The sequence below is a fragment of the Theobroma cacao genome, chromosome 5, assembly GCF_053813885.1.
Source record: "Theobroma cacao isolate CCN51 chromosome 5, ASM5381388v1, whole genome shotgun sequence".
NCBI classification, from domain to species: domain Eukaryota; kingdom Viridiplantae; phylum Streptophyta; class Magnoliopsida; order Malvales; family Malvaceae; genus Theobroma; species Theobroma cacao.
The window spans coordinates 42,146,687-42,170,582 of record NC_142643.1 but is presented as its reverse complement, the minus strand read 5'-3'; the positions used below and the strand labels follow the sequence as shown (position 1 = coordinate 42,170,582).

General features: G+C 33.9%; 4 protein-coding genes across 8 annotated transcripts; all 4 read left to right on the top strand.

Annotated features, from left to right (window-relative positions):
• Nucleotides 1-1,638: 1,638 nt before the first annotated feature.
• LOC18599772 (putative lysophospholipase BODYGUARD 4) lies at nucleotides 1,639-4,392 on the top strand. 2 transcript variants are annotated; one of them, XM_007029875.3, is made up of 4 exons: nucleotides 1,639-2,276; nucleotides 2,704-3,050; nucleotides 3,380-3,576; nucleotides 3,751-4,392. In XM_007029875.3, exons 1-4 carry the CDS (start codon nucleotides 1,844-1,846, stop codon nucleotides 4,070-4,072), a joined length of 1,299 nt encoding a protein of 432 aa, XP_007029937.3. In that variant the 5' UTR covers nucleotides 1,639-1,843; the 3' UTR covers nucleotides 4,073-4,392. The 2 variants fall into 2 exon arrangements, with proteins under 2 accessions (XP_007029937.3, XP_007029936.3); XM_007029874.3 differs by having other exon boundaries at nucleotides 1,641-2,276; nucleotides 2,701-3,050.
• Nucleotides 4,393-5,880: 1,488 nt separating this feature from the next.
• CBR (NADH:cytochrome B5 reductase 1) lies at nucleotides 5,881-10,727 on the top strand. Its single transcript, XM_018122034.2, has 9 exons — nucleotides 5,881-6,248; nucleotides 7,584-7,725; nucleotides 7,843-7,933; nucleotides 8,040-8,117; nucleotides 8,547-8,627; nucleotides 8,787-8,876; nucleotides 9,400-9,465; nucleotides 10,212-10,298; nucleotides 10,425-10,727. Exons 1-9 carry the CDS (start codon nucleotides 6,134-6,136, stop codon nucleotides 10,515-10,517), a joined length of 843 nt encoding a protein of 280 aa, XP_017977523.2. The 5' UTR covers nucleotides 5,881-6,133; the 3' UTR covers nucleotides 10,518-10,727.
• Nucleotides 10,728-12,682: 1,955 nt separating this feature from the next.
• LOC18599770 (putative arabinosyltransferase ARAD1) lies at nucleotides 12,683-15,703 on the top strand. Its single transcript, XM_018120846.2, has 2 exons — nucleotides 12,683-14,109; nucleotides 14,716-15,703. The coding sequence occupies exons 1-2, from the start codon at nucleotides 13,036-13,038 to the stop codon at nucleotides 15,268-15,270; spliced, it is 1,629 nt and encodes a 542-aa protein (XP_017976335.2). The 5' UTR covers nucleotides 12,683-13,035; the 3' UTR covers nucleotides 15,271-15,703.
• A 362-nt stretch (nucleotides 15,704-16,065) lies between these two features.
• LOC18599769 (S-sulfo-L-cysteine synthase (O-acetyl-L-serine-dependent), chloroplastic-like) lies at nucleotides 16,066-22,872 on the top strand. 4 transcript variants are annotated; one of them, XM_007029867.3, is made up of 11 exons: nucleotides 16,066-16,370; nucleotides 17,270-17,379; nucleotides 17,687-17,744; nucleotides 17,916-18,179; nucleotides 18,307-18,444; nucleotides 18,795-18,846; nucleotides 18,949-18,998; nucleotides 19,965-20,024; nucleotides 20,387-20,467; nucleotides 21,676-21,850; nucleotides 21,935-22,356. In XM_007029867.3, the coding sequence occupies exons 1-10, from the start codon at nucleotides 16,119-16,121 to the stop codon at nucleotides 21,763-21,765; spliced, it is 1,155 nt and encodes a 384-aa protein (XP_007029929.2). In that variant the 5' UTR covers nucleotides 16,066-16,118; the 3' UTR covers nucleotides 21,766-21,850; nucleotides 21,935-22,356. The 4 variants fall into 4 exon arrangements, with proteins under 4 accessions (XP_007029929.2, XP_007029931.2, XP_088663043.1 ...); XM_007029869.3 differs by lacking the exons at nucleotides 16,066-16,370; nucleotides 17,270-17,379; nucleotides 17,687-17,744; ... (2 more) ...; nucleotides 18,795-18,846; nucleotides 21,935-22,356 and adding an exon at nucleotides 22,506-22,872 and having other exon boundaries at nucleotides 18,932-18,998; XM_088806917.1 differs by lacking the exons at nucleotides 16,066-16,370; nucleotides 17,270-17,379; nucleotides 17,687-17,744; ... (1 more) ...; nucleotides 18,307-18,444; nucleotides 18,795-18,846 and having other exon boundaries at nucleotides 18,932-18,998; nucleotides 22,100-22,356.
• Nucleotides 22,873-23,896: the final 1,024 nt, after the last annotated feature.

Below are 23,896 nucleotides of genomic sequence, written 5' to 3'. Positions count from 1 at the left end.
TAAATAAAATTTTATTAATTTTAATTTTGAAATTTTTTTTCTTGAAGTAACTTTTGCTGGAACTGTTAACATTATTTTAAAAACAATATATGCATTTGAAAAAAAATCGAATCTCTTATATGATTAAATATATCTATTAGACTGTTATCTTCTATTTGTATAATTTTTTTTAAAATTTTTAGCTCTGAAAATAAATATAAACCATAAATATCATAATAATTATTATATTTCAAGGAATATTCAAGATTGAGATAATATTCTTTTAAACTATTATCGTCTAATAACTTCAACTTTTTACCATAAAAAAAAATTAAGAACACTTTCATATATTTTAAATTGTTCAAATGTACTTTGGAACGAAAAAATTGCTTGATCTAATATATATATAAGAAGTAATCAATTTTAATCAAGGTTCACGATTTTATAAAAATAATAGTATAACAGATTTCTTGCATTTTTTTAGAAGAGAATTGAAGTTAAATAATTAAAAAGCAAATAAGGAAAGAAAATTCAAAAGTTGATACTATAAATTGAAAAAGAAAATAATTAGTTTTATATGTAGGAAAAAAATAGCAGTTAGAAATTGTCAAATACATATTATCGTTAGTTAATTGGAAATAAAAGCAATAAGTTAGAAAAAAATAACTATAAGAGATCATTAAATATATATTATCATTAGTTGATTGTAAATGGAAGAAATAATTAAAAATTAATAACATTGTAGGAATTAAAAAGTAATAAAAAATTAAGATTTATTAAGTATATGATTAAAGAAGTGAGAGAATCTATTATTTTATTAATTATTTTTAATTTTTAAAAAAAAATTAATAAAAAATGAGATAAATAATTATGAATTAATAAGAATATGAAAGTGAGAGAAAATTGATATTTTATTAATTATCTTAATTTTTATATATTTTTAATATAATTAATTATATTATTATTATAAAATTATTAATTATCTTATATTATTATTATTTTTAATATATCATTCAAACCACCGCTGACCCTTCCATGAACCCGGTTCTATGCAATGTGCTTGTATCTACAGCAAGTTATGCTTAAAATGACCTTTCTCACCAATATATAATTCTGGACAGAACCTTCAACAATATAAAACGACGAATTTTCCCAAGACTCTAGAAACTCTTTTGACTCCATATTCTCCCTAGCTACGACGTGGCTCAACTTGCATCACTTATCTTCACGCTGTCCCAAACCGTTTTACTTATAAAAATAGTTATAAAATTAAATTTTTTAACCAAAAGAAAATTACAGTATTTTTTTTTCAATCATAATTTTAATATAATTCTATTAATAATATATAATTTGATTTAAAAATGATAAAAAATTAATAATAAAAAAATATTTTGTTAAGAAAATAAAAAATATTCTACAAAATGTTTTAATTTTTAATTTTTGAAAATCGCATTAAAAATATATAAATGATAAATTACATCAGTTCAAAAATAAATTATAAATTTGACGTGTCATTGTTCTATTTAATATTTCTCACGAGCAAATTTCTAATTTCCACAACTAATCCTTTTGTATTTTTTAATCAACCCTTGATTTGGAATGTTGCAAATACATTTCCACTTCAAACAATATAAAACGACAAACTCTTCCAAGCTTCTGGAAACTCTTTCGACTCCATATTCTCCATAGCTAGGACGTGGCTTCAACATTCATCTCTTATCTTCGCGTTGTCCGAAACCATTCGTAGTTCTTGTCTTTCAACTTTTATGTACGTTCTTCCTGTCCAATCCTCGAACTCCACAAAGTTTTTTCAGTTGTCCACTTGTCTTACCACTCTCGTTCATTTAAGTTCTTTTTTCCATCCATGTCGATTGCAAATTCAGTCGGAAAAGGGACAAGGAAATGTGGCACAATCCTCCTTGATGCCATCACTTTTTTTGTCTTTCTTTTCCTCGACCTTCTTGATGCTATTCTTTGTGTGGTATACAAGTTTCTTGATGAGTTCTTTGAAGGTAAAGCCTCTCCATGTTATTGTGTAAAAAAGGGAGAGCAAAGTGCAGATTGTGGTGATGGAGAGAGGGATTTGTCAGAGACTTTGTATGGAAGGAAAAATGTATTCAGGGAAATGGGGTTTCTTGGTTTTGCAAGAAAACGGGAATATAGAAAGAAAAGAGATGGTTTTGGTGGTGGAGGAAGGTTGGTGAATAGGTGGTCTGATTGTGGATGCGAGTCTTGTGTCTCTTGGATGAAGAATGGTTGTCAGAAGCTTCATGTTGTTGTGAAAGAGCTGCCACAAGGTAATTTTTAGGCCATGTATTTGGTTTTTTTTTAATCATTAATTTTGAACTGCAATGAAGCATTAACAAATGAAAACGAATTATGTACGATTTACATTCAGGCCTTAAACAATCAAGAAGCTGAAAAGCTGACTTCCTGTGTTATTTCTCTTAACTTCATTGAGCATTCACCTTTTCACTTTGGTAATTGATGGTAGTTATTATCGAAGTACTGCCCAACTTAGCCTTAGCCACAATATATAGAGAATTAATTGGAATGAGTACTAACAGAGATTTAAAATTTAACACCTGTCAATTATTCTTTTAATTACATCTGTCAATTACTCTTTTAATTACATTTATCAATTACTTTATAACTAGGGTGTAGCAGTTAATGTAGTGTTAAATGGTTGTTGATTTTGATGCCAGTCTTTTTGTTTGACAGTAGAAAGTGATGATTCAAGAGGAGAGTCAGCTGAAAATGTGATTTTTTTACATGGATTCCTTTCTTCTTCCTCGTTATGGACAGCTACAGTTTTTAAGAATCTATTTGAACCGGTAAAGGGTCAATACAGACTTTTTGCTGTTGACCTTTTGGGATTTGGAAGAAGTCCAAAGCCAAGTGACAGCATGTATACTTTGAATGATCATGTGGAAATGATAGAGAAATCTGTAATCTCTCCATATCGGTTGAATTCTTTCCGTTTGGTAGCACATTCCATGGGTTGCATAGTTGCTGTGGCCTTAGCTGCAAAGTACTCAAAGTTTGTCAAGTCAGTCACTCTTGTTGCACCTGTGAGTGGATACACATTAGTATTTAATTATTCAGTAGAAGTTAATAATCACCCTTTTCCAATGCAAAATTTTCTACAACACCCAAAACCCATGTCAAAAAATGTTTCTGAAACATGTTAATTGCCTATAGCAGAACTAAGACAATAGCCAAGTGGTGTTGAGTATTCGACTAATATGACTTCCATTGATTATTCAATCAACCAGTGTGTTTTTGTTCACTATGTTTGGATTCAATTGATGTCACTTGAACCTCCGTTTTCTTAATTCCCTCTGTTTCATCTGTTTCCATTTATCTCACATTGAACATGTTGTGTGCATTCTACATTTAGGTTTACTTCCCCTCTGCAAAAGATGGAAGTACTTTAATGGCGCTTGAAACACTTGCTGGGAAAAGACTCTGGCCACCATTAGCATTTGGTCAATCGGTTATGTCATGGTATGAGCATGTGGGCAGATTTTTCTGTTTCCTCTGTTGCCGGAACCATAGGATGTGGGAGAGGCTTCTGAAGCTATTGACTCAAAGAAGGTAACAAATGAATCACTCTTTATTGATCAACACACACACAATTATATAGAAATGTAGGCAGACATACACATATATGGATATGTACATTCAGCACAACAATTATGATAACTGCATGTTTTTTTACTGTTGGGGCATCAATGACAAGCTTCTGTCTCATTAATTTTACCTTTCCAGAGAACTCGATTTCATGACAGTAGACTTGACAAGGCATACCCATCATTCTGCTTGGCATAGCATGCATAATGTCATATGTGGAGGAGTAAAGTTTATGGATGACTATCTGGAAATCTTGAATAGATCAACAGTAAAGGTTTGTATCATCCATGGTGATCAGGACCCGATTGTCCCATTGGACTGCAGCGTCAACATCAAGATGAAGTTCCCATACGTAGAACTTAACATTATTCAGAACGCTGATCATGGTACCGTAATCCTTGGCAGAAAGAAAGATTTTACTGAGAATTTAGAACGTATATGGGCATCATCCCAGATGTGACTAGGATAGAATTGTATCATTTAGAAGCTCATATCCAATAAATCAGGTTGAATGAAGAACAAAGGAGAATTAAGAAAGGCCCTCACACCAATCCCATTTAAGCTGTCTACTTATATGAAAACACGGAGCTGCATTCGATCCGAGCACCAATTATGTTCAGAACATTTTCCAGTTCTTTTCGCTGCTTTGCCTCTGTTGCTCTGTTTCCTGTTCTTGGATCTTTGTTTCTGATGTTGGGAGTTCCATTATTTTGTTGGAACCTCACTCCTATTCTTATCAATAAAACTGCTATTCAAAAAAACAAAAATTTGCTGGGAACATTTTTTATAGAGCCAAATTGTTCTTGCTGGAATTTCATGTGTCATTCCTGATGAATTCCTGATGTTTTCCCATTTCCTTAAGGTTAAAGGAGAATTAGATTAAGAGGTCTTAACCTTGTTTATAATCATAATTAACATCATGCAAGCTGATTGATGGTATTCTTTGAGAGATTTTGAAATGAAAAAAACCACAAAGGAAATCCAAATTCATCTCCAAGTAGTTTCGTGGCATTTCCCCTATAGCTCTCTAATCTTATTGTTCTTAGTTCAGCCATTCTTCATAGCATTATGATTTGAAACTGAGGGATGCTTTTTACAACAAGAATTCAATAAAGCCAGATTCTGGACAGGCATCAGATTATGATTTCATCTTGGAGCATTGTTTGCATAAGTCCTGAAGCAACAAGTTTCTAATTGGTTCAAGATGTAAGCAATGAAAATGGGGAATAATTTGTTTAATTGCTGACATTCATTACCAGACAAAGTCCAAGGGTCTTGTCATAAATCCATCCAAATTTCGTCATTTTCGATGATCTTGTTTTTCTGAAACCACGTTCGGACAAAACCGTTGGCTTTTTGGTTGTTGGGTTTCAAGGTTTAAGGGATTTTCTTTTTTAATTAGTTAAAAAAATTATTGAAAGAAAGGAACAATAATACAGAGTGTGTGACATTTAGATCTCTTGCTGAAGACTTTTTGGTTTCTTCCTTCTGATAAATCTTTTCCAGTAAACCATCAAACGGCAGAATCTCCTCAACCATTCAATAATTCAATCTTTGGATATTTATTATTTATTACAAGCTTGAGATTTATAACTTAAAAAAAAAACAAGTAAACGGCGTTGATATTTTTCCAAAACCAGACACGTACAGCGCCTTTACCCTATTTAACACATGAAGCATGCTTCTTTATGGAGATTTGTTTTGATTTATACCCCCCAAAAAATTCATTTAAAATACAAAATCTTGAATTCGATTGAATGAGTATAAAATGAAATAAAAAAAAAGTTATTAGACATATTCAAATATAAGATATAAACACATTGCTCCTTAATTTTTTATTAATAAAACAAATCTAATAAATTGATAATTTTTGGGTTCAATCTTTACATGGAACACATGGGAATAAAATCACATAAGAAGAAAATTAGACGCATAAGAATAAAATTAGAAGATACCTTTAAGCATTATCACACAAAAATTAAATGATGCAAAGCATCAAGCAAATAAAATACAATTTAAAAAGATCTATTAAATTTTTAACTTCACTTAACAACTGTCTCACAAGTTTCATGCTGCCGTTTAATTATTTAATTATTTCTAAAATTGATAAACAAAAAAAATATAAAAATAAGATCTATATATACATATTTATTTATTTGTAAACAATATGAGAGTATTATTAGAAATAAAATAAAATATGAGATAAGATTTTTTTTTTTTGCTGAAATAATTGTATAAAAGATAAGATAGTTAGGTCCCACATCATCTTCTATGGAAGTATCAAGTCTGAAGCAGGGGTAGGTGCAACAGATCCTTTACTTTGGTTCCATTGGAAAGGCTAGTGAAGTGTGTCTACACCTAACATTTTCCATTTCACCATTTTCTCTTCTCTGCCAAGAACGATACCAAACCAAACCGCAAAAGTTGAAACAAGGAATAAATAACACCCACTTTTTTTTAATTATAAATCTGGGGTCTTTTTATCAGTAGAGTTAGATTTTGGGTGGCTGGTTTTAAGATCATGGATTTGGAATTCTTGCAATCTGTGGATGTTCAGATTCTTGTTGGTGTAGCTGTAGCGGTTTTAGCCATTGGCGTTGGTGCTGCTTATCTGTTTTCCTCTAGGAAATCCAAAGGTTTTGACTTTTCATCATTTGGGATTATGCATTTTTTTTAGCAGTTAGAGTTCAGCTCTTTTATTCGAAGATTAATTCTTTCTTCTTTTGATTGATTGTTCTTTGAATTTTAAGTAATGGGTGTATCAAATCCTGGATTTCTTTGTATGTTAAGGTGTGTTTGTGGCTGTTGGATAATGATTTTTTTTTTTGGGCATGTTTGTTATTGACACAGATATTAGCTTGTTTGTTGGTACAATGTAATTAGTAGAAGATGAAACAGGGCTGGTAAAGTCTTTATATTGTTTGAGTCATTGTTAGGATTGTTCTCTGTTGGTCATCGTTTATTCAAATTTCTGCATGTTTTGCCATACTCATTTAAAGAATGGTATACGTATAGAGTTCTGTTTCTTGAGTAAAGTTTGAAATAAAATGTGTGGGAGTGAATGGCTGTCATGTAAAACATTTACAGCTTGATATCTGGGATGGAATATCTGTATTAATATAGCTGTTTATGGAAGTATTCTTTTTTTCTTCTCCAAATAAAGAGAACTTATTAAGAAAATAATGTAAAAACAGCTGAAGTTCTGTGTCCTGCTGTCAGAAGCAAGTTATTACTAATCAAGTTGGTTCCTTGTGAGCAATTCCATTCATAAGTACTGAATGACATTTCATGCTTAATTGCGAAGCTCAGGGTGTTGAGCAATTATAACTTTGATAGATTAGCTTTATGACCGGTTGAGGTTGTTATTATGTGGCTCTTATAAAGAACAAGGTAAGCTGGAAACACTTGGAAAAGGTTAAAAGCAACTGGAGTCTATCTATGGCAAGATTTTGAAGAGTACTGTTCCGCATGATGATTGAGAAGTTGCATTGTCATATATGACAAGAGACCGATCTACTATGTTGGTTTAAACATATATCTTCTGAGTTAGGCAAATTTTCAGGTTCTAGCAGTCTAGGCTATAGAATCTACTTGAATTTGGTACCATAATTCCCCCCTCCTACTTTTCCTGCTTCATTCTTCTTTCATCATGTTGAGCTCAAACTATTTTATGATTTCTAGTTTTTTTATTTGAATACATGATTATTCATTTTGCAAGAGCTGTACAATGTTTATGTTTCTATCCTTTTTTAAAAAATTGTATTTGAGATTTTGGAAATATTTGTTCTCTTTTCCAAATGGATTTTTCCATGCTAATGCAAACATTAGAAGGGCAATCGCCCTTTTTTTAATACCTGCAAAAGTTAACTTATTGAGATGCATCTGCTTTTGAGTAACTTTTTCCTTTCTCTGAGTTTTGTTATTGTGTTGTTTGCTTATGAAGTTGCTCACATCATCATTTGTGCCTCTAGGCTGTCTAGATCCTGAGAATTACAAAGAGTTTAAACTTGTCAAACGACAGCAGCTGAGCCATAATGTGGCAAAGTTCACATTTGCACTTCCTACTCCTACTTCGGTTTTGGGTCTTCCCATTGGACAGCATATAAGTTGCAGGTTCAGTTGATTGAATCCATCCTTTTTGTATTTCTTCCTAATCTAATAGTTGTCAATACTTTCCAAATGCTTGTGTACTGGACTAATATATAAATTAGATGTTTTTCACATTATCAGGGGCAAGGATAGCCAAGGTGACGAAGTTATTAAACCATATACACCTACAACATTGGATTCAGATGTTGGTTCTTTTGAATTAGTTATTAAGGTACTTGCCTGAAAATTCTTGCCGTTGGTGTTGACTTAAGTGTGATATTTATGTATCTGGGTGTTAAAATCTACTAACTTTATGATGGAATATTTCTTGTAAATAGATGTATCCTCAAGGGAGGATGTCACACCATTTCAGAGAGATGCGTGTTGGTGATTACCTTTCTGTGAAAGGACCCAAGGTATATGGTTTCTTTTAAATGCATAAAGTGCTCTTGGCTGTAGGGTTCTTAGTTCCTATTGTGTCGTGTTTCACGGAGTTGTGTCAATAGAAAAGTATGCTGGATAATATTCCTATTGGTTTTAGCAACAATGATTTTTTTTTCTGCAAGTAGCCATTTTGCCCATGTTGCAACCAGAATTATTGGAAAATCTCAATAAAAATTATTTGTTACTTTCATTACTGTTGAGCATGATGCATTCTTACCAAACATACAAGTTATTTCCTGTAGAAGAGGAACATCACTTTTGTTTTACATGTGCTGCTCTTCATTATTTGAAGGCTTGCTGCCTAGCTGGCTTTCTTGCCTCTTCTGAATTATGTTTGACGTTATGATTCACATTTGGCTCTCATTTCTTTATGTTGTTGTACTGCAAATTGTTTCTTCCAGGGGCGGTTCAGGTATCAACCTGGTCAAGTTAGGGCATTTGGGATGATTGCTGGAGGCTCTGGCATTACTCCAATGTTCCAAGTATGCTACCATTTATCAAAAAATGATTCTGTCAATATATTTGTTCATATTTGAGAGATGTTGACTTGCTATATGTTTTGAGTATAGTCTTTTGCAAGGTTTAAGTGTTTATATAATATGTCAACCTCTTTTTTTTTCCTCGGTTTCTGTTTCGGTTAGGTAGCCAGAGCCATATTGGAGAACCCGAAAGACACAACTAATGTACACCTTATTTATGCAAATGTCACATATGAGGACATTCTTTTAAAGGTACTTTGATTTCGTACTTCTTTGTTGTTAATCTTTCTACTACTTACTTTATTGACTAGTCCAAAATAACGAACGTAAGACAAGCTTCCTCTGTCTTTCCATATGGAGAAAAGAATACTAGCCTGCCTGTGTGGGCAATGCTGAGCTATATGAGGCCCTCAATGCAATTGTATACTAGTCAAGACCTGTTTTTCTGGTGCAGCAAGATCCAAACATAAGATTGGCCAAAACCCTTGCTTACTGAAAATTTATTTTGTTTTCAAATAATAAACGTCGTGGTGGATTTCATTTCCATATCATCATTATAAGAGATCACATTAGTGACATTATGAGTTTCTTCAAATAACTGTTATTATTATTGAATGTTGTACATTTAATGTGCAATGATTATTATGGCTACTATGGATTTACTTGTACAGGATGAAATACAAGCATGGTTGGTTAGTGACTAGTTCATAGGAATTAAGAAATGCAATACTTTAAGGTTTAGACTGATCAAATGTGAGAATTTATTTATTTGCAGGAAGAATTGGATAGCCTTGTTGCCAGGTACCCTGGTCGCTTCAAAGTCTACTATGTTTTGAACCAGGTAAGTTGCCTTTCTTATTCCATGGCAAACTCCTAACATGTTTTTTCATTTCATCTGTTCATTTTTCTGTAAATCTTGTCAAAGGCCTAGGAGCAGAATGGCTTTATCAGAATCTGAAGTACCATTATATTCTTCCCCTCTCTCTTCTTCATGCATAGCAGCAATGCAAATACAAATATGATGGGTAATGCTGTTAAGCATTATCAAAATAAAGAAAAGTAATGCCAGAAAATTTTCTGCTTTGACTAGAACATGGACAACAATATATGAATTTTAAATACTTTTCAAATGTAGAAAGGACAAACATAGCGGTGCCTGTTAGAGAAATTATTTGAGAAGCAAATGGGTTTTGGAATTTATATCCATGATATTCCTTGTTTGTCACGTCATTTAGCTGGACAGATACAATTTCCTCTGATCTGTAATGCACTTGGTGTGTGGTTTGAACTGCTTGAACAATGTCTGATAAGTGTTACTTTATTTGAAAATCATGACTTTCGGACTAATTAATGGTGTTCTTACATGATTTACTGAAATGTCCTGTTGTGTGGGATAACCGCATGTGCATTAGAGTGGCTTATGTACAGCATTTTTGATAGATGAAAGTTTCTATTGCTGCATCTCTTTTCATGTGTATGTAGTCTTGTGCTTGAAGGCTGCAGTTGGCTTCTTTCTACAAAACTGCATGACCTTGCTTATAGCCATTTTATTGACAAACTACATTATGTATTGTGTTATTTCCTCAGCCTCCTGAAGTGTGGGATGGTGGTGTCGGCTATGTGTCAAAGGAAATTATTCAAATTCACTGCCCTGCACCGGCACCTGATATCCAGGTATATTACCTATTTCTTTGTCTGATATGCCTATGTGCTTTAGGTATCTTTCAACTTATATCTTGAAAAAATGTTTTAAATAAAAAGTACTGAGAAGAAACTCTAATTTGATATTGGGATCTATAGATTCTAAGGTGTGGCCCACCACCCATGAACAAGGCCATGGCTGGACACCTTGACGCCCTTGGATATTCACCTGAGATGCAGTTCCAGTTCTGATCCCTAGTCAAGGTGAAGCTCCACCCAGCTTGTTATTTATCTTCTGCATTGGTTCGACCAAAGCCATTTGTTCTGTACTCTTCTGCTGTTGTAATTGGAAATTTTAACCATTGGAGCCAATGGCCTTTAATTCGGATGCTTTGAACTTTTATGAGGGTTTTCCATGACCATGTACTGGAATAATGCAAGTGAAGCTAGTGAACTTAGTAATCGTGATTTTGCAACTTTTATAGAACTTATTGTTCCCCAGTATAATGTTACTAGGGAGAAAAAGATGAGTAAAAGCAAGCAGATGACAATGTAGCTAAGTAGCACAGCTGCTTTATGAGTTTGTGATTTTTTTTTTTTTTTGTCTTTTGAGTGCTGATAGTTGAAAAGTCAAAGGGGTCTGCTTCGTGGCTGTGCCAAGGTTAGTTGTCCAATTGGTCTGCATTCATTGTGCAATGTTTGCAAGATTGTTCATGGACCAGCTAGCTAACCTGATGGCCTTAACTAGATACATGGATCAAATCCCGGACTGTTTCGTAGAGATCCTTCAACTAGCCATCTAGCAACTTTCTCCAACCGGTTTATATTAATAAACGCTTGTCATGGATCAGCTGGTTAGACATAAATGCCTTGATAGAATTCATTGGATGGATCCAGATCCCATAGAAACTATTTCCAAGGTACAAGCAATCTGGCCACAAAGTCTGTCCTCTTATTCCATACCCAAGATATTAAGACTATGAGTTTTGTTACCTTAACAATGCTTGTTAGGTATCATCATCCATCTACTTCTTGTATTTCCACTTGAAAGCTATGATCTCTATGTTTATAATAACAAATCTATCTTAGATTTGTGACCACTCATTAAAAAGTTGAACCCACATCTACCTCTAGTTTCCAAACACTTGATGCTCTCCCACTTTTGCACAGACTACTAAGAATATTTAAATGGTGCAGTTGGATCTGCTATTTGCTTAAATATAGAAAAGAAACATGGACTCGGGGAAGGTAAATTCAAAGAAATTGACTAGTTGAGTTTTCTAGCTCAAGTTTCACCTGCCCTAGTTATCAACTCTTTTCTTATAACCTCATCTTTTTTATTAAAAAATTGGATTTGAATAAGCTATTCTAACCCCCCACCGTACAGATAACAAATAATTAATTTGGATTAAATGTTAAGGAAGTGTTAAATTCATGAAGGGAAACTTAATACACATGTATTAATTTAACTAATTAAATTACGCTAAGGGTTTTTTTTTTTTGTTAATACCCAACGCTTCTTACCATGAAAATTTCACCTCCATTTATTTAAACAGCCAGATTGTGTTTCCAACCAACTCTTATACTCATCAAAATTTGCAAGTTCATGTTTTATATGTGATGGTGAAAATTTAACCTTAGCTTAGGGTCAATTGTAAATTCGATTTGTATTAAAAAATTAGTACATTTTGTCAGTATTAGAAAATTTCAGAAGATTTTAATATTGCTAGAGTACCTACCCTGCATGTTTCAGATAAAGTGAGCTGCAAAATTTAGTCCAAACCATTAATGAGTTGACCTAATTTCCTTTGCCCTCAATTTGACAGCTCGAAGCTGGTAATTGGTTTGGATTTGTCATAGCCATAGCCAAATATTTGAGAAGAAAGAAAAGAATATATGCATTTCTTGCTAAAGAAAAGTATATGTGCATATTTGGAACATGATGAATTATCATGACATTTAGATGATAATTTTTAAAATATTTTATTTTATTAATGACAGGTTGATTCGATTGATAAAATTAAATTATTTTAAAAATTTGAACGTTTTAATAATTCATGTCAATATTATCTTAAACTTAAATTACTTATATGTTTTGTATGTCTCGAAATGTTAATAATAATCTCTATCTATATTTCCCTAAATAATCTCCTATTTGGCATAATCTTGGTTTACTTAAATTAGACTAAAAGAGAAAATATATTTAGGAAAGAAAAAAAATGGAAAATGCAGAGGAAGGCACACCACGAGAAGAAGTCTAGTGTAAAGAAAACTAAAGCCCGCTTCTTCAGAAAGACCCTATTCCCACGCTTCGTTTTCTTAACTCTTTTATTTGCTTACAAGAGAAGGAGAGAGAAAAATAATGAGAGAGAACTGAAACAGAAAAGGAAGGAAAGAGCGTTACAACTTACAACAACTACTTCCATTGTTTTGGTTTGGTTGCTTCTTCTTTTCCTCTCTACTCTCCCACAACATCACCAATTACCACAGTTTGATCTCTCCCTTCTCTTCTTGGTGATCATTTTCAACCCCAACAGTTCACAACTGGCAGTTAATTTCCCTTCCAATCTTTTTGGATTCTTTTTTCTTGGTTTTCTTTGCTTCATTGCTGAGAGTTTGGATATTGTTTTCTTTTCTTTTCATCTGGGGTTGCTTTGTTTTCTACATTGGTTTTCTCCTTTACCAGCTGGTTTCTTGCTATTGACTGAAAGTATAGATATTTTGGTTGTGGATTCATGGCTAGTGTAAGTGATTTGAATCTTTTTTCTACATGGGAATTCAATGGAGAGGTGATATAGATTCTTGGGAATTGGATACTTTTTTTTTTGGTTATAGTGGATTTGCTTGGATTGGTACGTACATTACCATGGCTGAGAAGCATGGCTCTTCTATCACTAGGAAATCTTTCTTTTGCTTGTTTATGGCAACTACAATGTTGTTTGTATCATCCTGGTTGTTTGTGTTACGGTCAACAAGCCGTCCTAACTTCTTTGATCGTACATTGTTTCCAAATGAAAAGCTTCTGACTATTTTTAACAATGGCCATTCTGAATCTTCTAGTCAAAGTAATGTTGAATCTTCGAATGGATCAAGTCGAGCAATTCTTGCAAATAATGAAAAAGACCATGAAGAAGGAGAAGGAGAAGAACCTCCAAAGAGAGAAGTAGGATTTCAAGATAAGGATGGTGCCGCGAACTGTAATGGGAATGTTAAAGAACCACTTAAGGTTTTCATGTATGATTTAGACCCTGAGTTTCATTTTGGGCTCTTGGGTTGGAAGCCTGAAGGAGGTAGTAGTGTCTGGCCTGACATTAGAACTAGAATACCCTCATATCCTGGTGGATTGAATTTGCAACATAGTATAGAATATTGGCTTACATTGGACCTCCTAGCTTCAGAATTTTCTGACAATCCAAACAACCGTGCTGCTATCAGAGTGCAAAATTCTAGTGAAGCTGATCTCATATTTGTACCTTTCTTTTCTTCCTTGAGCTATAATCGATTTTCCAAGGTGAACCCTCATCAGAAGAAGAACAGGAACAAAGTTTTGCAAGCCAAATTGGTAAGGTTTTTAACAGCTCAAAAGGAATGGAAGAGGTCAGGGGGGCGAGACCATATTGTTATGGCTCACCATCCAAACAGTATGCTAGATGCTAGGATGCAACTGTGGCCTGCAATGTTCATACTTTCTGATTTTGGTAGGTATCCAATAAATATAGCAAATGTTGACAAAGATGTGATTGCGCCTTACAAACATGTAATCAAAAGCTATGTCAATGATACATCTGATTTTGATAGCCGGAAAACTTTGCTATTCTTCCAAGGAGCCATATACAGGAAAGATGTAGGTGCCCATCTTCTTTGATATACTTCTGTTGGTCATACCAAGAATTCTGTTTCATGTATGCTTAGAGCTTTTGTTAGTCTAATCTTTTATAAGACTAGTTTTGCTTGGTATATTTTTTCTATTTTTGTAATCTTCACTTGTTTTCCTGTTATGAAAGTGAATGTTTTGATAAGTAGAGAAATTATTGATTACATTGACTCACTGGAAGCACTTTATGTGTGCAAAGCAATTTGGTCATCACGATGATCTGTGAGTCCTTTTCTTTTTTCTTCAATCCTCTGTTCAGATGAATGATCATACTTCGGTTATTCCTATCAATGAGGTTTTACCAAGATATCTGCAAATAAACCTTGGTTTTCCAGCTGTCCTTATGGCTTACTTTTAATAGTCATAATGAAATAACAGCAGCATTTATTTTGACCATTTCCTGCAATACAATTATGGATTTACAAAGAAAAAAAAAGTAACAATTCAATGTCAGCACCTGGATTTTGGAGGCCATCCAATTAAGTAACTGATGTTTTGCTTCTGCACTTTGTCATACTGAGTTTATTTACTGTTCCCCTGCTTGATTGTTTTTGTTCTTGTCTTTCCTGCTTACAGGGTGGATATGCTCGACAAGAGTTATATTATCTTCTAAGAGGTGAAAAAGATGTACATTTCTCATTTGGAAGTGTCCAAAAGGATGGAGTCAACAAAGCTAGCCAAGGAATGCACTCATCCAAATTTTGCCTAAACATAGCAGGTGACACTCCATCATCGAACCGCCTTTTTGATGCCATTGCCAGCCATTGCGTTCCTGTGATCATCAGTGATGAGATTGAGCTTCCCTACGAAGATGTTCTCGACTACTCTCAGTTCTGCATATTCGTTCGCACATCAGATGCCCTCAAAGAAAGATTCCTTGTAAACCTCGTCAGGAGCATCAAGAAGGAAGAATGGACTCGAATGTGGGAGAAGTTGAAAGAAGTTGAGTCTTCATTCGAGTTTCAGTATCCCTCGAAGGAAGGTGATGCTGTTCAAATGATATGGCAGGCCGTGGCACGCAAGGCTCCTGCTGTTAAGATGAAGATAAACAAGTCTAGGAGATTCTCTCGTTCTGTTCCCCGCAAAGAGAGAGGGCTAAGAACTATACCATCACCAAGTAACTTCTGGTGAGAAAAGGGAAAAAACTTCACATTCTTTCATGGCCTTGTGAAGCATTTAGAGATCCGAACGCATTAGGATTTTGAGACTAAAACTGTATTATTTTTTGTAAAGAAGAAATTTAACAGACAAAAAAGGAAAAAGAAACCATAGGTCTAGACACTCACCTTCCATTTCTGGCTAGAGAATGTCTTAAATTCCTTCTAAGGAACTTTTCTCTTCATTTCAGAAGGAATATATGACTTCCAGGGAACTGAAGCTTTTCGGCTGTTAAAAATTTGGTTAAAAATCTTTGTACTTATGTACATATATTTACACAACTTACTTGTCCAGAAAGAGAATACATATTAGTTTGTTCTTCACAAAATTCTTGCTCAATGATTGGAAGTGTGCAGTGCCTGGATGATGATGTCTGCTGGTCTAACTCTGTGTCTAAGTAAAATTGGACTGTCCAAGATTTCTAAGTAGGAAACTGTATATAGATCAAACTTCAAAAACAATTATGTAATGTATCTAATGGAACTTAAATATTCAGATAAAAAAGTGTTTCCTATTTTAATAATAATAGTTATTTTTTTTCTACAGATGTTGCTAGTACATTGTGGCATAAAGAGGAAGTTATGGGCTAAGGCCTAAATAGGGAGAAGAGACTTTGCGCCCATAAAGTTTCACAATTGCAAGGAAAAATGAAAAAAAATTAATAAAGAAAAAGAATGGGGGCATCAGTGCAATTTTTGTTAGATTGAATATGGAATAAAGCAAAGATAAGGGGTCTATTACCCAAAAACGAAAAGGGTGTAAATAAAAACAAAAAACCCAATCTAAAACCTCTGAAAAACCTCAAAGGGAGACAAAAAAAAATGGCACTGTCATCGTCTTTGCTTCATCTTCCTCCTTCAAAACCCTTTGTTTTCCCAGCTCAACGGCACCGTTTTCCACCCTTCAGAGCTTCATTTAACTTTTCATTTTCTAATAAAACTAAATTCAATATACAAAATCGCACCTTTGCTGCAACAAGAAGAGCTTCTTCTTTAGTAGCTGAAGAAGAACAAGAAGAACAAGAACAAGAAGAGGAATTTGAAGCTGTTAACATTGCTGAGGATGTAACCCAGGTTCTGTTTTTACCCATTTTCCCCTTTAATTCAAAGAAAATTACATTGTAGTATTTCTTTTGTTTAAAGTTCTCGTCTTTTTTTTTTTCTTAAGGCTAAGATTTAATAATGAGTTTTTTAGTAATTTCCTTAATATGGGATAAAAAAAGGAAGTGGTTAATGTGGTTTAAGAGTATTTTTGTTGTATTTGATGTTTAAATTTCTCTGCTTTTACTGTTTTTAAGGATACGGTTTCAAATGGAAGTGGGGAATTTTGCTTTTAATGGGGGGAAAAAGTGATTGGTGTGGTTTAAGAGGGCATTTAATGGTGTTTTTTTTTGGCTGTTGAGAAAATGTGGGGGAAAACTGTGCAATAGGTATACTCCTAGAATGTTGATTTTTTTATTGTTGCTTTAATATCTTCTAGATAACTTAATTAGTGATTGGTTACATTAGGATAGACCTGTTATGTGTATTTAGTCATTTATTGGTTATGAAGAAAGAGTTATGCATACCAGGAGAATTGTTTATTCTTTTTTTGTAATAATAAAAAAAGGGATTGTGAATTATGCTTTGTGATTTGCTAAGGATTTGATGCAAAAGGTTTTTTACTTATTTCTTGTTTCTATAACCTTCTTCAGTTGGAGGTTATTACATTCTGAAGTTAAGAATTAAAAATTATTCAATAAATTTAGGCATGTCAAGGTTATGGCTTACTACCTATCACTTGACCATGCTGTTGTCAATTTTATGCCATTGCCCTTTAAAGTTTAAACCACCGTTCTTAATTTTCTAGGAAAATAATTTGTTTCCATGTTGTCACTAATTCTTGTGCCTTCAAGTCTTCTTTTTCTTTGATAGTAGTGCTTATGTTTCAAAACCTTTACTGATTTTGAGCAGTTGTGACAAAATTGATATAGTTGATCGGGAATACTCCAATGATATATCTTAACAAAGTAACAGAAGGATGTGTGGCAAACATTGCTGCAAAACTTGAATCCATGGAACCTTGTCGGAGTGTCAAAGACAGGTAAATATTCTGCCCATGATGGAAGTGTACAATCATGTTGTTTAGCCTTTTATGGTAGGTGAAGAGCAATTTCTGTTAGTGAATGATTCCCCTTGTGCACTGGGTCATCTTTTTATGCAAGTTTGGGGCATGAATCATCTGCTTGGTTGTGCTTCAAGTTATCAATGGAACTGGAGGCTTATAAAAGTTATGGATGACCTCATAATGTACTATTATCTGCAAGTTCTTAGCTGGTTTTCATGTATGCCTGTTGAAAATATGTCAAAAATGAATGATGTTATCTGTTTTTCAATGGTTGACATTTTAGGATTGGTCTTAGTATGGTATCTGAGGCTGAAGATAGTGGAGCAATTTCTCCTGGGAAGGTTAGCATTGTTCTCTTTATGGCTAGTGCTCATGAAGTCCTCTGCAAATATGTGATTGATTTTTAAAAATTCTGGTCTCAGAGTCGTAGACACACTTGCACGGTGGAAACTACCTGTTCTTTTAGCATGATTATGTATAGTAGTAATTTTTGTGGGTTATGTCATATGCAGACCATATTAGTGGAACCAACAAGTGGAAATACAGGACTTGGAATTGCCTTTGTTGCAGCAACTAAGGGATACAAGCTTATAGTAACTATGCCTGCTTCTATAAACCTTGAAAGGAGAATCCTTTTACGTGCATTTGGAGCAGAGATCGTTCTGACAGACCCAGAAAAGAGCTTAAAAGGAGCTGTTGATAAAGCTGCAGAAATTGTGCTTAACACTCCAAATGCTTTCATGTTTCAACAGTTTGATAATATGGCTAATACAAAGGTAATTGATGTTTTTTCTCATAGTAGACCCCTAAAATGGTGTTGGTTTACCTAAATGACTAAATGTGAAATTCACAGATACTATATTCAGACAGAGTTAGGTTAAGATATTTTTGCATGAACTGCAGGTTCACTTTGAAACTACAGGACCAGAAATATGGGAGGATACTTTGGGTAATGTTGACATATTTGTTGCTGGAATTGGAACTGGTGGTACCATTACAGGCACAGGACGTTACTTGAAAATGATGAACAAAGAAATTAAGGTTTCTTTGCTATTTAAGCTTGTTATGAAGTTCCTTTTAAATTGACAGCTTTAGTGCTCAATGGAATTCTTAAGCTTGTAACTGTTAGTTGTCAGAGATGTTTTTGATTTTATAGGGGTGAAATTTTGGTAACCTAACCTTATTGGATTTTTTTTTCTTTTCCTTTTAATAATGGCAATAGTACACATTTGGGAAAGGTTGGTTCAGCAGCATACATTGATTTATAGTTATTTTATGAACCTGCTGATTGGCAGTTTCATGTGTATTTTGCTCCATCCATTTTAATCTTTTTCATCTTCTAATTGACTGCATGTGTAATTTTTTCCCCTGTGATATTATTGTTTACTCAGGTAGTTGGTGTGGAACCTGCTGAGAGGAGTATAATCTCTGGAGAAAACCCAGGTCAAAATCTTTGTATTTTAACAACATAATTTTTCTTGGCTGTTTCTACCTCAATGGATTTGTTTGGCTTTGCCACTAATAGTAAAAAAAAATTTGGTGCAGGTTATTTGCCAAGCATCTTGGATGTTAAATTGCTTGATGAAGTTATCAAGGTGAGATTGTCTTTCCCTCTATTTCTCCCCTTCTTTTTCTTTTCAGGATGTAGAGCAATATCACTTGGATTTGTTAGGTTTATTGCGGTTCAACATTCTTGTTTGTGCAAAACAGGTTTTATGGCTAGCATTACTGTGGTTATGTCAGATTTATTTCCTCTCCCAGTGTATTGGATGCTTATCAGTTCACTGCAAAGTTTTCTTATTCATTCTTGCAATGACTAGTCTGACTGACCTCCAAACAAGATATGTCAATGATTGTGTTGTCCTATAACTCAGACATGTTCTCGTTTGAGTGGCCTATATAACTGAGTCGTTAGAGGACATAAAGTGTGTAAGTCCATTGAATAGGAAGCTTCTTCGAGTGAAAGAGCAACCAATCAGAGCTAGAGCATATCAGCACATCAACTTGTAACAAAATGCTAGGCTCTTTACCAATAATTAATAGTTTTGGCTTGTGAAAGTTTTGTGTATTCTAGGCATCTTGACATTTTAAGATGAATTGTCACAGATAACTTTTCAGAAGTTTACCAGTTGGAAGGCAGGGGTGGGTCCCTGTCTCCCAATCATATCAAATGATATAAGTCGAATATGCTTGCATTTTTCCTGTCTCTGTGTAAGACAATTTTGTGTTTCTGGCATAGTTATAATCTTGTTTTTCTCTTGGGATATCTAACAAAATGAAGGTTCCCCCCAACCCTCAATCCACCCTGTCGTTTGAGATGATTCTGTATGTATTGATCCATCAAGATTCCACTCAACATCATTTCTAAAGTCTCTCTGTTGTATTCAGGTGTTTGGATTTGCATTCCATATGATCTTGTAGAAAAATATTGCATTTGAGTCCTAGCGTTCCACTCACAACTTGATCTGTTGAGTTGCTTCTTATTGGTTTCTTAGCACGTGGTTTTACCATGTGATTTAGTTTCATGAACTTTCTGATTTTGATTTTGGTGAAAAATGTAGGTCACCAATGATGAAGCTGTTGATATGGCAAGGAGATTAGCACTGGAGGAAGGTCTACTGGTAATATGCAAATATATTTTAGTGTAGATCCTTTTAATAGTGTTTTCTCTTTTATTTGGGAGAGGTCTACATATGATTCAGCTGAAAATTTTCACTAGCAAAATAGAGATATTCTTCATAAGTTTCCACACAAAAGCTTTTGCTATCAGTAGGCAGCATAGTAAGATTGCTACTAGGTGTTTTTTTTTTGGAGGGGGGGGGGAGGAGTGGTGTGGGGCTGAGGGATTTTAAGAGGTCGTGGAAGTTTCTTTACCTATGTGTTAGTTATGACAAAAGAGAAAGTCCAGTTTGATCTTATAATTTACATTAATGCAGTGTTTCAAGCTGAGCCAGTTCTACTAACTGGGATACTTTGTCTATAGGTTGGGATTTCGTCGGGAGCTGCTGCAGCTGCTGCAATTAGCTTAGCAAAAAGGCCTGAGAATGCTGGAAAACTTATTGTGGTGAGAATTTTTTTTTTTCCATTTTCTCTGTGATCCTGATAGCCATTGAAAATATTATTACTTAACAACTTAAGCCTGTGTGGTTTTAATTGTCTTTCCATGAAAAAAATAAAACTTCCTGCGTGTTTTTATTCTTGATGTATATATCTGGCTGCGAATTTGAAACAGTAAGAATAATATACATTGATTGACATTCTATAAGAAACTTTTCTTTGAGGGCTATGTTGTTCAGAATTAACCTCATTCAGAGCACTGCATTAATCTAGCATTGCATAGTTTAAAGAAATCCAATGCTATGCACCAGGCTGGACTTGGCTTTCCTTCATTACTTTTTGGACCAATACTAATCTGTATCCCATTATCAGCATTTTCCTATGTGGGTTCTGTAGTATGGACGGTGATAATAAGTGTTTTGGTTATTATTGGTCCAAAAAGTATTGGAGGGAATCTCAACCAGTATGAGATTCAAGACACTCACATAACACTTTGAAGGCATCATACTTTCGATCAAGTGAGTATTTCAGAAATAAAAAATTTTTTGGTGCATACTTGATACCTCATATGCAGTTGGTTAAGGGCCAAGAAATGGAGAGATTGGGAAAAGTGATAATTTTCTCATCAGATCCACTGAGGCAGCCTATTCAATTCCGTATGCAGGTAGATCAATGAAATTTATGAGACTAAGTTCAACTGATGATTAAAAGTTGGTCTAATAATCTCTGACTCTTTTTGTCGATAGGAATGCTGACAAAACGTTAAATTTCACATTCATTTGTTTACTATCTGCTCCCCACAATCAAAGCAGTCCATCATATCCTACTGTATCAGTTTCAACTAATGTAATAGGTTAGCTATGAGCTTCATGCTCCTTCAGTGCTCTAGTTAATCAAAACTGAAGGTAAGCATGCAATTATGCTAAAGCTCCTTATAAGGAAAGCAGGAAAAATATACTTCAGAACCATTTTCAATTTCAGTCAGAGATCAACATGCACTTCCAAATTAAGCTCTTTTTTCCAGTGTACACTAGCATCGAAACAGATAGACAGCATGCATATTTACATGCACAAACCTCAAACTAACAAATCATATGTGTGTTGTGTGTGTGTTTTTCTGTACAATTTGCCAGCATTATCACTATTTTATCAGATAGCTACAATCCATTCAGCACTGCTCTCTAATATGTCTTCCACTGGTTCTTAATGATATAGGTTATATTTCCAAGCTTTGGTGAGAGGTATATTTCAACTGTTCTTTTTCGTTCTATACATGAAGAGGTTCAACAAATGCAAGCAAGATAGTAGATTTGTTCTGCAAGATTCAGTCTACCATGGAATTCAATTCTCATTCTTTCAAATGAAAACTGGGCACTATACTATTTGACAGGTAAATATCCTTTCTTTCTAAACTTTTCCGTCTGCACTACAAGAGCAATTACCCTTGCTTTATCTTTTATCTATTGTTTTCCAGGTGCAACTTTCATAGAGGCGTCAGGAGTCCATACAAGATTTCTCTTAACAACTAACTTTCCAGTCATTCTTTGCTCATGTTTTCAACTGTTAATCAAATGCTTTGGCATATTCAGTGCATATCATGTTGCTACGTTCTGATTGTAGCATTGTAGGATGATCTCAGGGCTAATGAGTCAATTTGAAGATGTGCAAATTGTGAAGATGTGATTACAACCATTCTCAAGTTGCTGGAGTTAGTACTTCTAAAATCATGTGACACTAATATAGATGCTTGATATTCGTAACCAACTTATCATTTGTGCAAGTCTAAACCAGAATTTACTTGTAAGCATTTCACTTGGCTGCTTTCATTGGCAGTATCAAGTCTTCCAGACAGGCTAATAGCTTACTTAATGCACAGTTAAAACTGGCATTATTAAATGCTTCTTCCTATTGTATCTTGTTACATTTCTATTCTTGGCTGAAAGTTTTCTTATATTTTATGTCAAACAAATTCCAGTTTGGTGAAGCTCCCCTGTCTCTCAAGTTATTGCTGCTTTAAGTAATTATTTCATATTTCATTCTGCCAGGTTATCATTGTCAACCCAACTGGCAGAAGTTATTCAGTTAAGTCGCAATAGATGGCTGGAAATCCAGTTTTTGACAAAAGAATTAATGTCCAGCATTTGTTTGAATGTAAACCAGGAGGAGTCATCCTAGTTTGAAATGCTATATTTTGTAGAATATCCACTGCCTGAAGTGATGTGTTGGATACTAGGCTAGGTAATGCTGATCAAGGATTTATGACATGAAACAACTTTATGCATAAAGTTAGATGTCCACTGAAATTGCGTTTTATACAAATTTGCTATTGGATTTTGTGCCAGCTACTTGGATAATAATCCCAGAATACAGAGAATGTATGAGCATGATATCAAAAAATTCTATTATTGGGAATTCTTTGCTGGCCAATGCATTTTTAGAGGAATGGGCCTTGCTGTACCCTTTTACAATTTTAATCATGCAGGATAGAATTGCTGTTCTTGTAGACACACAATCCTCCTTGAGTTTAATGCACATATCAATGGAAAAGATTTAGATGAACACACAATCTTCATTGATGAAAGAAGGCAATTTCTAAGAGTTTTCAAGATAAAGATTTGGATGCTCATTCAATTTTATTTGATTGATGCTTCAGCAATTACTGCAAGATTTGCTAATTTGCCTTAAAAAGGGTTTAGATTAGACATGGAGTGCAAGAGATCATCAACTTAACTAGTTATGGAAATCTTGCAAAAACTTCTTATTTCATTTTTTGAGTTGATCTATCACACTCTTGGAATATTGGCATCTATCATCATGAATTACTCTGTAGTTTAGTTTGAATATACACAAATTATAGTACAAACAATGTCAATACATTCAATTATTCAAACTTGTACTATAATTAATTATTAATCTCTTAACATTTATACTCTTTTAAGAATTATTTGAATACGTGGTTATCTTTTTATAACATAAATGTTATTTAAAATTTTCAAATTATAATTTAAAACCGACCATTTTCTAAAAATTACCGAATGTGCTAAAAAAAAAAGAATAAAAATCATAAATAACATCTAAATGAGCAATCAATCAATCAAACAAATTATGCTAGTCTGGTTCGCTTCTTCAAGGATACAGCACAACTCTCTGCTTTTAATGTCTTGTGGTTAAGTTCACAGGACCAAAACCCTGACTCAAAATATCTCATGTCTGAACTTAAGGTGATTCTCAGCCTCAAAACCTACTGCTTGAAGAAAGCTCACAAAAATCAGTTTCTGATTTTTATTTTCGCCATTTTAAACCGTATTTAGAGTAAAAATTTATAATGCACCATCTTGTATAAATTACAAATTCATGAAGAATAGCAAGCTGTAATTTGATGCAGTGTCTCTATAGCTTGCATATACCCGGAAAATACATTAATTAAACTTAATAT